The 13,175-nt window shown below is 40.5% G+C and overlaps 1 protein-coding gene and 1 long non-coding RNA gene across 9 annotated transcripts in view; one reads left to right on the top strand and one right to left on the bottom strand.

The window, feature by feature from the left end:
- Positions 1-9,301, top strand: part of LOC119476045 — a 10,480-nt gene extending 1,179 nt beyond the window's left edge. Inside the window, exons 2-4 of the long non-coding RNA XR_005203933.1 lie at positions 353-503; positions 8,901-8,941; positions 9,156-9,301. This is a non-coding gene — a long non-coding RNA (uncharacterized LOC119476045). The remainder of the gene's footprint in view (positions 1-352; positions 504-8,900; positions 8,942-9,155) is intronic.
- Positions 9,302-10,818: 1,517 nt separating this feature from the next.
- Positions 10,819-13,175, bottom strand: part of LOC119475743 (cilia- and flagella-associated protein 54-like) — a 65,215-nt gene continuing 62,858 nt past the window's right edge. For 7 of the 8 annotated variants that reach the window (XM_037748727.1, XM_037748726.1, XM_037748725.1 and 4 more), the window contains 3 exons: positions 12,403-12,549; positions 12,162-12,282; positions 10,819-11,178 (listed from right to left, as the gene is read on the bottom strand). In XM_037748727.1, the coding sequence (XP_037604655.1) occupies positions 11,012-11,178; positions 12,162-12,282; positions 12,403-12,549 (435 nt within the window). In that variant the 3' untranslated portion in view covers positions 10,819-11,011. The remainder of the gene's footprint in view (positions 11,179-12,161; positions 12,283-12,402; positions 12,550-13,175) is intronic. The other variant, XM_037748728.1, reaches the window with a different exon arrangement.

A 13,175-nucleotide genomic window follows, 5' to 3' on the forward strand; every position in this document is an offset into this window, starting at 1 on the left:
CAGTCATATATTAACGTTATAGAGCATCAGACTGTCATCTCCAACTAAATCTCTATAGATTTAGATCTCTATAGATCAAACAGTTGGCTATTAACACGTTGGTTATTTACAGACAACACTTAGCCTAACGGAATCAATCATATATGTAGATGTCTGGATAAGCACTATCCGGCCACTGTGTTGGCGAATGATTGTTTGAGGGTGCAGTCTTGACTTTTTGTGAAGTACCCTTATGTGCTGGTCTGATGTAGATGCTGAAAAATACACCCACATAGTCCATAGACACTCCCTTGACTGACATTGAGATTAGCCAATGACAAATGAGCCTTTAATATCTGCCTGTGTGCCTCAGACTTCCTGTCTCAGACTCGACAGCCGCATAGTGTTGAGTCTCACCATGACATCATGGAGATGAAACAGCCAAAGAACTGCTGAGCCAATGCCTGGGCCAGACAGCGGCGTGTCAGCGGCGTCTGGTCTATGATCATAGCGCTGTGGAGCAGGTTGGTACTGAATAACAAAGCTAGCAACTAAAGTTGAGACAGAATGAGATGAATATAGTAGGATTACAATTTGCAATCCTCAAAGAAAATACTGCCAGTTCTCTATTGCACACACAATCCTGTCATACTTACCTGAAATCACAGAAAGTCGGGCACACACTATCTCATGTTTATTTGAAGATACTTGTGGAAGCATAGGACACTTGACATAGGTCTCGTCCACAAACACAGTCTTGAAGCAGGAATAAGGGTAGCGGCACGTCAGAATCTCCTCATAGAATTCAAAAATCTTATGTAGGTAAAACATGGAGTGTTGAGCAGCGGCAGCAGCTGTGGCAGGCAAAAATGGGTCACCTGAGAAGGGACAGGGCAATGTTGCAGTTATTTAATCTGCATATTTTAACATATCAGAAAAAAGGAAGTAAAAAGTGAAAAATGTACATAGAAAAAGACGCAAAGTTCAAACTAGGGCTGCCAATCGATTAAAATATTTAATCGGGATTAATTGCAAATTAATTGCACATTGTTTCTCTTCAAAATGTACCTTAAAGTGAGATTTGTCAAGTATTTAATACTCTTATCAACATGGTAGTGGACAAATATGCTGCTTTATGCAGATGTATGTATATGTTTATTATTGGAAATCAATTAACAACACAAAAGGTAAGGTAACCGTGGAACGGGGTCACACCTGGAGCGAGGTTACACCTGGAGCAGGGGTACACTTGGAGCGGGGTTTCACCTGGATCTGGTTGTCTCCGGTATCGTGGCTGCATCTGCTACTGCGTCCGGGGGCTGCTTGACACCAACTGCTACCATCATTAATAAACTACGTCTGTACGAGGGACTACCAACGCTAACGAGGGATTACCAACACTTAGTGACAAAGTGGCCGCCTGGAGAATACCACTTCTCGGTCACTGCCAAAGACATCAAGAACTCCCAGCAAGCATGCTGATGCTGCAGGAACCAACGCACGGGCATCGATCACAGGGACGTCCCACACCAACACACATGGACGTACTGAGGAGAGATGCTGGACAGTGCTGGCGAGCTAGCCAGATCTATGGTGGACTGAGATAGCTGGAAGCTCCGCTTGAAAGCCCGTCTGAGGACGACCCAATGACATCAATTCCGATAGTTGTACTATCACTCTTTCCATCCACCACTATTGGTTTTGTGTTATCAGTCCTACTTGTATTAGCTATTACAGCTGCTATGCTATTATTGTGGCTGCTTCTCTCTCTCTCTCTCTCTCTCTCTCTCTATCTATCTCTCTCTCTATCTATCTATCTATCTATCCCCCCAGCCGGTCTCGGCAGATGGCCGCCCGCCCTGCGCCCGGTTCTGCTCCAGGTTTCTTCCCAGTAATCGGGGAGTTTTTCCTGGCCACAGCGCGCTTGGTGGATCATGTTGGGTCTCTAAACTATGATGTACGGTCATAGACCTGCTCTATATATAAAGATAACTTCTGTTGTGATTTGACGCTATACAAAAATAAATTGAATTGAATTGAATTGAAAAACTATGACAAATATTGTCCAGAAACCCTCACAGGTACTGCATTTAGCATAAAAAATATATATATTAAAATCATAACATGGCAAATTCAAGCCAGGCAACAGGCAACAACAGCTGTCAGTGTGTCAGTGTGCTGACTTGACTATGACTTGCCTCAAACTGCATGTGATTATCATAAAGTGGGTATGTCTGTAAAGGGGAAACTCGTGGGTACCCATAGAACCCATTTTCATTCACATCTTGAGGTCAGAGGTCAAGGCACCCCTTTTAAAATGGCCATGCCAGTTGACATGGTTGGTACCAATGGATTCATTAGGTTTTCTAGTTTCATTTGACAGTTGATTTGAATATCTTCACTCTAGCTTTAAACCTCAGTCCTTTACAACCTCCGAAAGATTGCGTCAATGCGTTAAAGAAATTAGTGGCGTTAAAACGATTTTGTGTTAACGTGTTATCATCATGTTAACTTTGACAGCCCTCGTTCAAACCCAAGGGTGTTAAAAGTTAGCTCCCTGGAGAGAACACAGAGGTACAGTAATACTAATGTCTGTCTGATTTGATGACAGCTACCATAACAGAATACCAAGGATGTCCCCTTTATATTTCTTTACTGCACTGGTTCCCAACCTGGGCGTCCCAACCCCTGCTAAGGTTCTCAAAGCTTCGCGGGGGGTCGCGAGGTCCTCTTAATTTTAAGGGGTGTAAGACAACTTTATAAAAACAATTAGGGCTGTCAAAGGTAGCGCAATAATTTGTTAACGTAAATTTGTTTTAACGCCACTAATTTCTTTAATGCATTAACAAAACTGATCTTTCAGTGGTTGTAGCGGACTCAGTTTTAAAGGTAGAGTGAAAAACTAGAAAAGCTAAGGAACATTAAAAAAAAACCTTCACTACACTATTTCACTGAATTCAATTCACCTTCAATACTGTTACCATGTGTTTAGGGATATCTAGTGGTCATTAGTAGGTAATACAAGACTGCATTACATCAGACCTGCAGTAAATAACCATTCATCAGGTTTTCTGTTGAGATAAAAACATAGTTTAGATGGTGTGTTACAGATGGCTGTAGTTTATATAATAAATGAGCCAGGGGGTTGGTCGTGCCACTTTGGAGGAACCAAGTCTCATAGTGATTTTTTTAAAGGTCTATGTCCCTAGTGTTAGAAAATGCATGATAGCATTGCAGCAATGGTAGCTTTCTTTGTGCTATCACTCCTTTTTTCATCTCTCCATCATTAAAATGTTTCCATCTTTTTTCGCCATTTTACACATAGATCCAGTATAAAAGAGGGCAACCAACACACAGTATAATGAAGTCGTATATCATTGTAAAGCTTAGACTATAATCTATCCGTCAGTCACATTGTTATGACACTGAGGTCAAGAGAATTTGACCTTTGAGCAGAAACACAAAATAATACAAAAACTTTCCTAAGAAATTAATTCTCTATCCATTATTTTATGTTTTCCCACTCTTACCCCATTGTCAATATAAACATGTTACAACTGATGAGGCCCCGATTTAGTAGCAATGGGTTATATTCCAGGTGATATGTGAAAATGATGTTCACTTTTTCACAAAGGCATGAAACTTGGTACACTTGAACAGTTTGGGGCCTTGAACATTTCAGATATGGAGCCATCGCAAAAACAACTCCTGGCAGCCATGGCGACCATTTTATTTTCCACCATAACCAAATTATGAATTTTCATCATATCTCCTGAACCAAACATGATAACACAGAAAAGGTGATGTCTACCCTTATGTTTTGATGGCCAACGTTTACAATTATACCATTCACAACATCATAAACTGTTCAGGTAAATAGTTAATGGGGAATTCAGTGACTAGACTACGACTTAATGCAACGAAAAATTGCTATAACACACAAACAGGTCAATATCGAAACAACTCAGTGAGAAAATCAAGAGCAATCACATCGACCTGTAGTGCCACTTTCTCGATCCTTTAAAATGGACTAAATTCCCCCATAGTAATCAGCTCTGACAATTTCAGGTCCTTTTGTACATTATTGCAGGAAGAAGGAGCAGCGTATTTAAAAGCTTTTTTGCCTATCACCGTTCTAACCTTTGGGACCAACATCTGTAGAACATTGTGAGAGCGCAGGCCATACTGATTGCGGTTTGTGCACATGTATGTACACAGATACAAAGGAACCCGTCCAAGGAGCGATTTATATATAAGAGCCAACCAATGTGAAAGTCTGCGGACGTACAGAGATGTCCATTTAGCAGCCGCATACAGGGTACAGTGGTGAATGTGCATGCATGTTGTATAGAGTTTTAAAAGCTTAATTTGTTCATTAACCCTGAAAATACAGTGACTGTAAAGAGTAGAGCAATATTCAATATGACTGTAACAAATTAAAGCTTAAAAGAAACGTGTCAAACACAAAAGATGAAACATACATCCTGCAGATGTGCCGTGATGCATCATCAATGATGGAACCTGGGTTCATCGGGTATTTAGGGTCTTTCAGCATCAGACACCCTCACCCAGGCGACCCAGCCAGGGTTGATCACACCCCAGTTTGCGTCCCAGCAGCAGTCGCCCATGGATCTAGCCTCTTGATCCAAAGCCAGTCTGGCTTTCTCTGCAGCTTCAGTAACGGATCTGACAGTCTTTCTCTATGGCCTCCCTGGTGATGCCCAGTGCCCAAATGCTTTGCATAGTGAATGCCCTGCAAATCCTCGGCGGCCCAAGGGCATTGTGAGTTCCAGCATGATCAGTTGCTTGCTAGACTCTGAAATGATGATCATATCTGGTTGAAGCCGTGTTGATGTTATCCAGGCTGGAAACACTTTCAGTTGCCAGGTTTGGCTGGTTTGATTGGTTGTCTACGTTGTTGGTGTGGCTTCTCTCCGGCTCTGACGAACGTGGTGGTCTTTGGCCGGTGGTGGCCCTTGCTGTTGTTGATGGCTGTGGCTACACTCTCATCAACTGTGTTAAGCACTTGGTCATGGTGGCAGTGATAGTGTTAAGGTTTGCTGCACTTGGTAGGACATCATAGACAGCTTTTACTAAAAACCTGATGTGATGGAAGTCTGCTTGCCAGATATTTGACCAGGCGATCTTTCGTTTCAGTGCTCTTTACGAACTAGTCCATGCTCCATTTCAGTACCATATAGGATGCCCTACATGCTAGAATCTTTTCTGCGTGCTAGTGCCCCACCGCAGGCAGCTGGTGTCCTTTTTATTTTTTTCACCCCTGCCCCTCAGAATCCACCATTGCGCTCCACAATGGAAATGATCCCCTCTGGAATGCTTTTGGGAGCCTCTGACAGAGCCATGAAGGTCTCTGTTGCCATATCATGGGCATTCCAGGTATCCCATATGCAGATGCTTTGTCACAGCCAGTGAAGACATGGAACACAGGAAGGGCCTTGGATTTGTCAGGACCCAGAGACTCTGGTTCACGCTCCCTGTGAATAACGTCATCAACATGCACCAGCAGAGCATCTCCGAAAGACGACAACAAAACGAAGCATGACTGATAGCGAGAGTTTTTTAAGTCGCGTTTGAGGTCCAGCGTGTGGAAACATTTTGGCTTCGGCAAAAAGGCAGATGTCCTTGATAAATCACTCGCTGTTTGCAGAATATGCAAAAGCCAGATAAAATATAACAGGAACACGACCACTCTTACACACACCTACTGAGACCATACACTTTATTTTTTGTTAAATATTATTGCTCTACCGTTTATATTGAAAATGAGAATAGAAGCAGCAGGTTAAACCACTGTTCATTTAACTTGAATAGAAGTTGGTTTATTTTAATTTTTGTTAAATATTGCACTGCCTTGTATAACTGAAGCAGCAGGTCCTGAAGTTGCACTTTTTATTATTTTCAAATAAAAGGTGCATGTATTTGCAGTTAATCATTGTATTTACTTGTTTATATCCATAATTAATTCATCCCTGATTCCCTTACAAGAAAAAACTTTGAGGAATCCTGACCTGCACTGTCAAGTATACAGCTATTTATTTCAGTCACACAGATTGTATTTTTGGCAAAAAATACTTACTGTATCAATTTCAAGTCATTGAATCGTAGCGTATCGCTATAGATGAGCCAAATATTGAATCTTATCGGAACCATGTAAAAACAATACGTATCGTACCACCCCTAATAAGCAGGTATGTATCTGAAGTTCTTACCAGTCCCAAATGTCACCCACAGCTCCTTAGTGTCCAGCTCTGACAGATGTGCAATGGCTAGGACCGCAACATCTGTGTCCACAGTACACAGGGTGATCTTTTTAAAGCTTTTTCTTGCAGCATCCGCCGCATGTAGTAGCATCCTTGTATCTGCCTCTTCATGCATGCAAGGGGAAATCTGATCTGTTTCTTGTGGATGAGATGATAGAACAAGAACAAGAGTGAAGAGAAAGATATGCTACTCTATGCTCATGGCTCTGTCAAAGGCTCCAAAAGGCATTCGAAAAGAGGTCATTTACATTGTGGAGCGCTTCGTAATTCTCCTGTATGATCACAACGGTGGGTCAGGGGGAGAAAAAATGTCATGGAACACATCAAAATCCAAATCTAATATAATCCAATCAATCCTATTTTCATATATGTATTTTGTATATACAGTTCCCTTTGTTAACACCTTATTTTGAAAACCGGACAAAATCACACTTGTATACTTCCTGTAACTTCTCCAAGGTCATTGCTAGCTCTCCCCTCAGCTCCGTTCTCTTTATACATCCATGGTCAGCTTCATCTGGGCCGTTTGAATGCATTTAACGAACACTAAATGTCAGTATATGGGTGCTCTACAGTTGTAGCGTCGGCCAATTTGACCATGGAGATGAGAGTGACGGCCGGCTTGACCACACGTTACCGCAATACGATAACGTTTCCTGTCCATTATAGAGTTAGCATGCAGCTTTCAATTCAATTCAATTCAATTCAAATCACTTTATTTGTCCCCGAGGGGCAATTGTAGAGGCTCGTAGAGTATTACAATTAACAACACAAACAGGAAATTTGAAACGTCTTTAAGTTAAAACAAAAGTGATACTAATATAATACTAATACCAGTAATACTTAAAAATAGTGCAAATAGTGCAGTATACACAGTATACGGTACTTATGTATGTAAAAAGCAAAACAAAAAACAGATGAATGAAAAACAGTCCAGGGCCGAAGCCATGTGCAAGTGTGCGAGTCTGTGTGTGTGTATGTGTATTAGTTGGGTGAGTAGAGGGACAGGGATGGTTGGGAGTTGAGGAGCAGGACAGCCTTGGGGACAAATGTTGCCCTTCTCCTCTGTGTCCTGCAGCCTGGGCAGCGAAGCCGGCGTCCTGATGGGAGCCACTCAAATGCAGGGAACAGGACGTGTGAGGAGTCCTGTAAGATCCTGCCAGCTGACCTTAGCATCTGCTGCTCGCACAGGGTGGAGAGAGCTCTAAGAGGAAGTCCAATAATTTTGGAGCAGACTTTGACTGTGCTCTGTAGGTGGTTTCTATTTTGAAGGCTAATGGAGTAGAACCAGCAGGTGATGGAGAAAGTCATGATGCTCTCAATGAAGGAGTAGTAGAAGGTTGTGAGGATTTCCTTGCTGACCCCAAAAGAGTTGAGCTTCCTCAGGAGATATTGTCGCTGCTGGCATTTCCTGAGGATCTCCTCTGTGTTGGAGGAAAATTTCAGTAGGTTGTCAAAAATTGTGCCCAGGTACTTATATTCCACAACAGTCTCTACAGGCTTCCCATGGATGGTAGTGGTGACTGCCGCAGCCAGATATCTCTGCTTGTTGGAGAACGTCACTACCATCTCCTTGGTCTTGGTCACATTCAGTTCCAGGCAGGAGTTGTCACACCACTCCACAAACTCATTAAGAGCTGAGCTGTGGTGCTGTGAGGGGCCTGAAAGCAGAGATAGGAGGACTGTGTCGTCTGCGAACTTGACCATGTGGCAGTTTGGCTGGTCGGACCTGCAGTCATCAGTGTAGGGGATGAAGAGCAGAGGTGAGAGGACACAGCCCTGCGGGGAACCAGTTGAAGTGTGTGAGATGTCAGAGAAGGTGTTGTTGACCAGCACTCTCTGTGACCTGTTGGTGAGAAAGTCTACTATCCACAGGATTAGTCGATCATCTAGGTGAAAGCGGGTGGTGAGTTTCTCAGCAAGAATGTGTGGCTGCAGAGTGTTGAATGCCGAGGAGAAGTCTGCGAACAGGAGTCTGGCTGTAGTGTTGGGGGATTCCAGATGTTTGTGGATGGTGTCTATGATGAATGCTTTTGCGTCATCCACCCCTTTGCCTGTGTGATATGCAAACTGGAGTGGGTCCATCTGTGAGTCTGTTGCCTCGATGATGTGATTTTGTTATGACCCTCTCCATAGCCTTCATCACAAGAGAGGTGAGAGCCACAGGCCTGAGGTCATTCAGGACGTTGGTAGTGCCCTTCTTTGGTATGGGAATAACTGTGGAGTTTTTCCACAGCTGGGGGACTATGCTACTTTAGCCATGATTTCTAGCTCTGCTTTTCCTGCCAATGTGTAAAACCCAAAGTGTTTCCACACTTTACTGGATGTGTAGTGTTTACCACTTTGGATTTAAAATGTGAGGGTGCAGTTCGTATCCACGTGGGCTCTCCACCGTTTTCTTCTTTCTTGTTTCGGCCGGCTGCGGTTTGTTTTGGTTGAAGGATACTGAACGGATATGACGTCACATTACTCAGACTACAACAATGAAAGCGGTAACTTCCTTCTGCCTTCACATAGACTCAAATGAAGCAAATATATCGATTCTGGTTTTAGAAAATCAATTTCAATCTTATTACATAAATCACATAGGTGAATAGATTTTTTTCTCACCCAAATGTCTTACCATCTCCTTGTTTCCAGAGCTCAGAGGGAACTTTGATGACCCCCATCTCTCCATTAATGTATGTATATAGGTCCTGTTTGTGTGTGTTGTGTGTTTATTTCGGGCCTGTGTAAAAAAAGTGCTATGTGTATAAAATAACAGAGTGAAAAAATTTAATTTCCCCTTGGGGATCAATTAAGTGCCTTTCCTTTCTTTTCTTTCTCTAGTGTTTTTGCATCTTACTATTTTTCCTAGTAACATCTTGAGTTACCTGTGTTTTTTCCTGTACTCAGGTTCCCTGGTGCCTTGTTGTTGCTCAGCTTCCGTGTTCTCTGGTGGCTGAGATATTCCATGTGCTCCAGCCTCGTGTTCATTCTCGCCTCACCAAGAGCCTACCAGCTCCCTACCAGCTCCATGCCACTATGCCTGCGTTTTTGCTTCCTGGTTGGAAAATAAACTGTTTTCATTTTTACTTACCTGAGTCCGTCTCTGCTTCTGGGGTCCAAACAAAACTAAAACAAAATGACATAATATCCTAATAAAGAAATGTCTTACCGTTATTGATATATACAATAAAGACATAAATAATTTATATATATATATACACACACAATCTGTGGAATCTGGTTTGCATCAAAATATAAATGTTAACGACATATTTTTGAATTAAATAATTGACTATATATTGCACATCATTTTAAACATATGTCTAAAATGCATGTATGTACGCTAAATATTCACACTTAAAGTTCTCCATATATGTGGAAAATAAATAATGGAATTTATATGAGACTTCAAATATGTTTGCTGCATGTTTGCACATATAACTTTAAATATAGGTGTAAAACAAATATCTAAATCTCAAACATGTCCATATATGTAAAGTTATATGTACCAGTATTTAATATATATGTTCATATATGGCCTTATATCAGATTTTTGTATGGGGAAGCATTCAACTACATTTCCTAATAATTATTTTAACATATATGTAACCCCATCACCAAAATTAACCTCAAATTGTTTCACAGATCTTTTAATACAGGAATTAACACTAGATGGCAGCTAACCCCCATTGTCTGCTACTGCAATGCAAGGATTTGTTTGCATCAGTGATGCCTGTACACAGACGTGAAAGAGAGACTATACACCATAGGCCTATATAATTATACATAACAGAAGAATGGAATTAAGTCTTTGGGATAATGTGAAGCTGCATCACATGAAGTGTCATTTAAAACTACCCACAAACATTGGATTTCGAAAGGGGTAATACAGTTTTAAATGGCATTACGTGTAAATTGACCTTTTGATCTTTAAATAAACACCATTAGTGCTTTACTCTTGAGCATTACATTGTGTAGCTCATATAATTTCTCACACAATATCAGATGGGCAGTATTCCTTACCTGACATGCTGCAGTTTGAATATAACTGATCTTTCATCCTGAGTATTCTTTAACACTCACAATATTGTTTTATACTTGTCAACATATATGTAAACTATCTATCTATGAGTTGCTTTTTCATAGCTTGTCATGTAGTTGGGATTCTTTTATGTTGTGGAAAATTTGATTTTATTTGACCCAAAAGTATATTAAAGAGGTCATGGATTCCATAGGACCAGTTTACCCTGCAGTTGTCTAAGAATTGTTTATTACCAACTTTAACGGTTATCTTCCTTTGTCTCCATTTACTGCCAACTTGCAGGTAAACATACTGTGAGATTGAAGAATGAAGAATATGAAGATTAAAAACTACATACATATATACAAAATAATTTTCAACTCTCAACAATGACAATTGGAAATATCCATAACAGTATACATTCTTTACATTAACATTGTTCAGCCTATCAAAATATAACAGAGATTCCAGGTCCAGTTATTATTAGCATTGATCCTGCATATTATAAATATCAATTGTAATAGTCTATCAGTAAATACAGTACTTCAGTTCTTATTTACAAAGTTTATTACGTATTGTGTCAATACACCAGTTTACCCACAACATTCTTGCTCTTTTTAACAAACACCCCAGGAATAAAAACACAGACCAAGCATGTGGCCCTATACCACTTAGCATCCAGCTATGCCTCTCAACAGGCACAGGACTGGGAGAGAGCAGTGCCAAATGCAACACATTAGCGTCATTCTACGCTTGTAGGACTGGAGGTGGTTGGGTTGTCCAAAGACGGAACTGGTGCTTGAGAGTCTCTCTCAATCTGGCTGGACTGGTGTGAACGCTGCCTGGAAGTAGATTGTGTTGACTGGGGAGAGACTGACAATTGCATGGCGCCAAGTTCCAGGATGTGACCTGCAGAAACAGTGCAAGATAGAGTAATGAACTGGGTGTTGAGTTTGCATGCATGCAGTGCAAATACTTTATAGCTGAGAAGCTACTTTTCTGACAAAAGATGAATTAATTAAATAAGTCAATTAATGGAATAGTCAACTGACAGAAAATGATTTGGCAACAATTCTAATAATTGATTAATTATTCAAGTAATTTTTAAAGTAGAAATTGCAAAGATTCACTAGTTTCAGTTTTAGATGCAGATATATGCTGGCTTTCTTAATCTACTATGATAGTAAATTAAATGTCTTTGTGTTTTGGACTGTTTTGTCGGAAAAAACAATCTATTTGAAGATCTGGGCTCTGAGAAAATGTAACCGACATTTGTCACTAGTTTCTGACATTTTCTAGGCCAAACAATTGATCATTCAATAGAGAAAATAATCAGCAAATTAATCAATAATGAAAAAAATCGTTAGTTGGACATCATGAATGTTCTCAGTGAGTTTAGTGTAAAATTATATATGTCAATCATAGAGCTGGAGTCTGTTGTTGTATGTTCTATACTTTTTGGGTGGAGTCATTTTTGAGATTTTAAATTTCAGACTATGTTGATTGTGTTTTTTAGCGGCGTGGCTCTAGGGATGGCAGTGTTGGTTGCTCAGTTGATCACTTTGGTCCAGACTGAGATATCTCAATAACTACTGGATGGATTGCCATGAAATCATGCACAGATTTTCAAGGTACATAGAAGATGAATCCTGATGACTTTGGTGTTAAGTGGTCTTTTGTGTCAAGTGCTAATTAGCAATTGTTAGCATGCTAAACACAGAAGGTGAACATGGTAGACATTACCTATTAAACATCAGCATGTTAAAATTGTTATTGTGAACATGTTAGCTTGCTAATGCTAAAGTAGGTACAGCCTCACAGAGCCGTGGCCGTGACTTGTTCCCACGATAATGTCAAAAAGTGTAAAAAAAAGTGTCATGTCCTTTATTTACCAATTCGCAAAGTGGTCTGATCCAGTATGTTGAGGTAAGGGAGGTAGATGTTGCTGGGTCCAGGAGGAGAGAAACACATTTTTCCATCATCCAACACCACACTCTGACCAAAAACACACAGCTGAAAGAAAAGGAGAAAGAGCTCTTAATGTTAATATTTTAAGTTTTGCCTACTTTTGAACACTGACTATTACAAGTATATCTACTGTATGTGTGTATGTGTGTGCATTGGTTTGTGTACCTGCTTTTTCAGTAGTTTCTGTGTCAGTTTTAGAAGTGTGGTGCTCTGTGCTCCTCTAAGGTCGCTGAGCAGCAAAGTGGCCTGAGCCAGAGTCACACTGGACCCTGGTGGCATGCATTTCCGTCCTGACAGCAGGGTCACTGCTTCCTACTCACATGCATTAACAGACAGAACACAGCAGAACTGTGATTACTTTAAATAATTACATAACATGAACACAATTGTGTTTAAAAAAAAAAAAAAAGGGTAATGTAATGCATTACCTAACCTGTATCGTACCATTATTTCAATAACAAATAAATGTTAAAAAAACAATGCACTGTGAAATTCTAAACATACTGAAAAGAAATGGATCATATTATTGTGTCAGAACCATAACCCTCACTCTGCTGTTTTCTAGTGTTACTTGCTAATCTTGTTTCTTTGAAAAACAAAATGTGTCCCTGAAGAAACAAAATCAGTAGTGCTAGATAAACAATCCATGGAACTTGACTGTCTTTTGTGACACATCATTTAGGAAATCCACACAGATAAAATAGTAGTAGGTTTGAAATCCAGAGCTCCAAATATCTTATCATAAGAACCAGTTACTTCAAAATACAAACAGCTGTGATCGTATAGTGGTTAGTACTCTGCGTTGTGGTCGCAGCAACCCCGGTCGAATCCGGGTCACGGCAGAAGTGGGGAGCTTACTTTCTTATATGTTGTAATGTACTCCAGCCTCGGCCTTTCTTAGCATAGTTTGAAACTGGACAACTCCAGCCAATATTTTC

This window comes from Sebastes umbrosus, chromosome 17 (genome assembly GCF_015220745.1).
Source record: "Sebastes umbrosus isolate fSebUmb1 chromosome 17, fSebUmb1.pri, whole genome shotgun sequence".
In the NCBI taxonomy this organism is placed as follows: Eukaryota; Metazoa; Chordata; class Actinopteri; order Perciformes; family Sebastidae; genus Sebastes; species Sebastes umbrosus.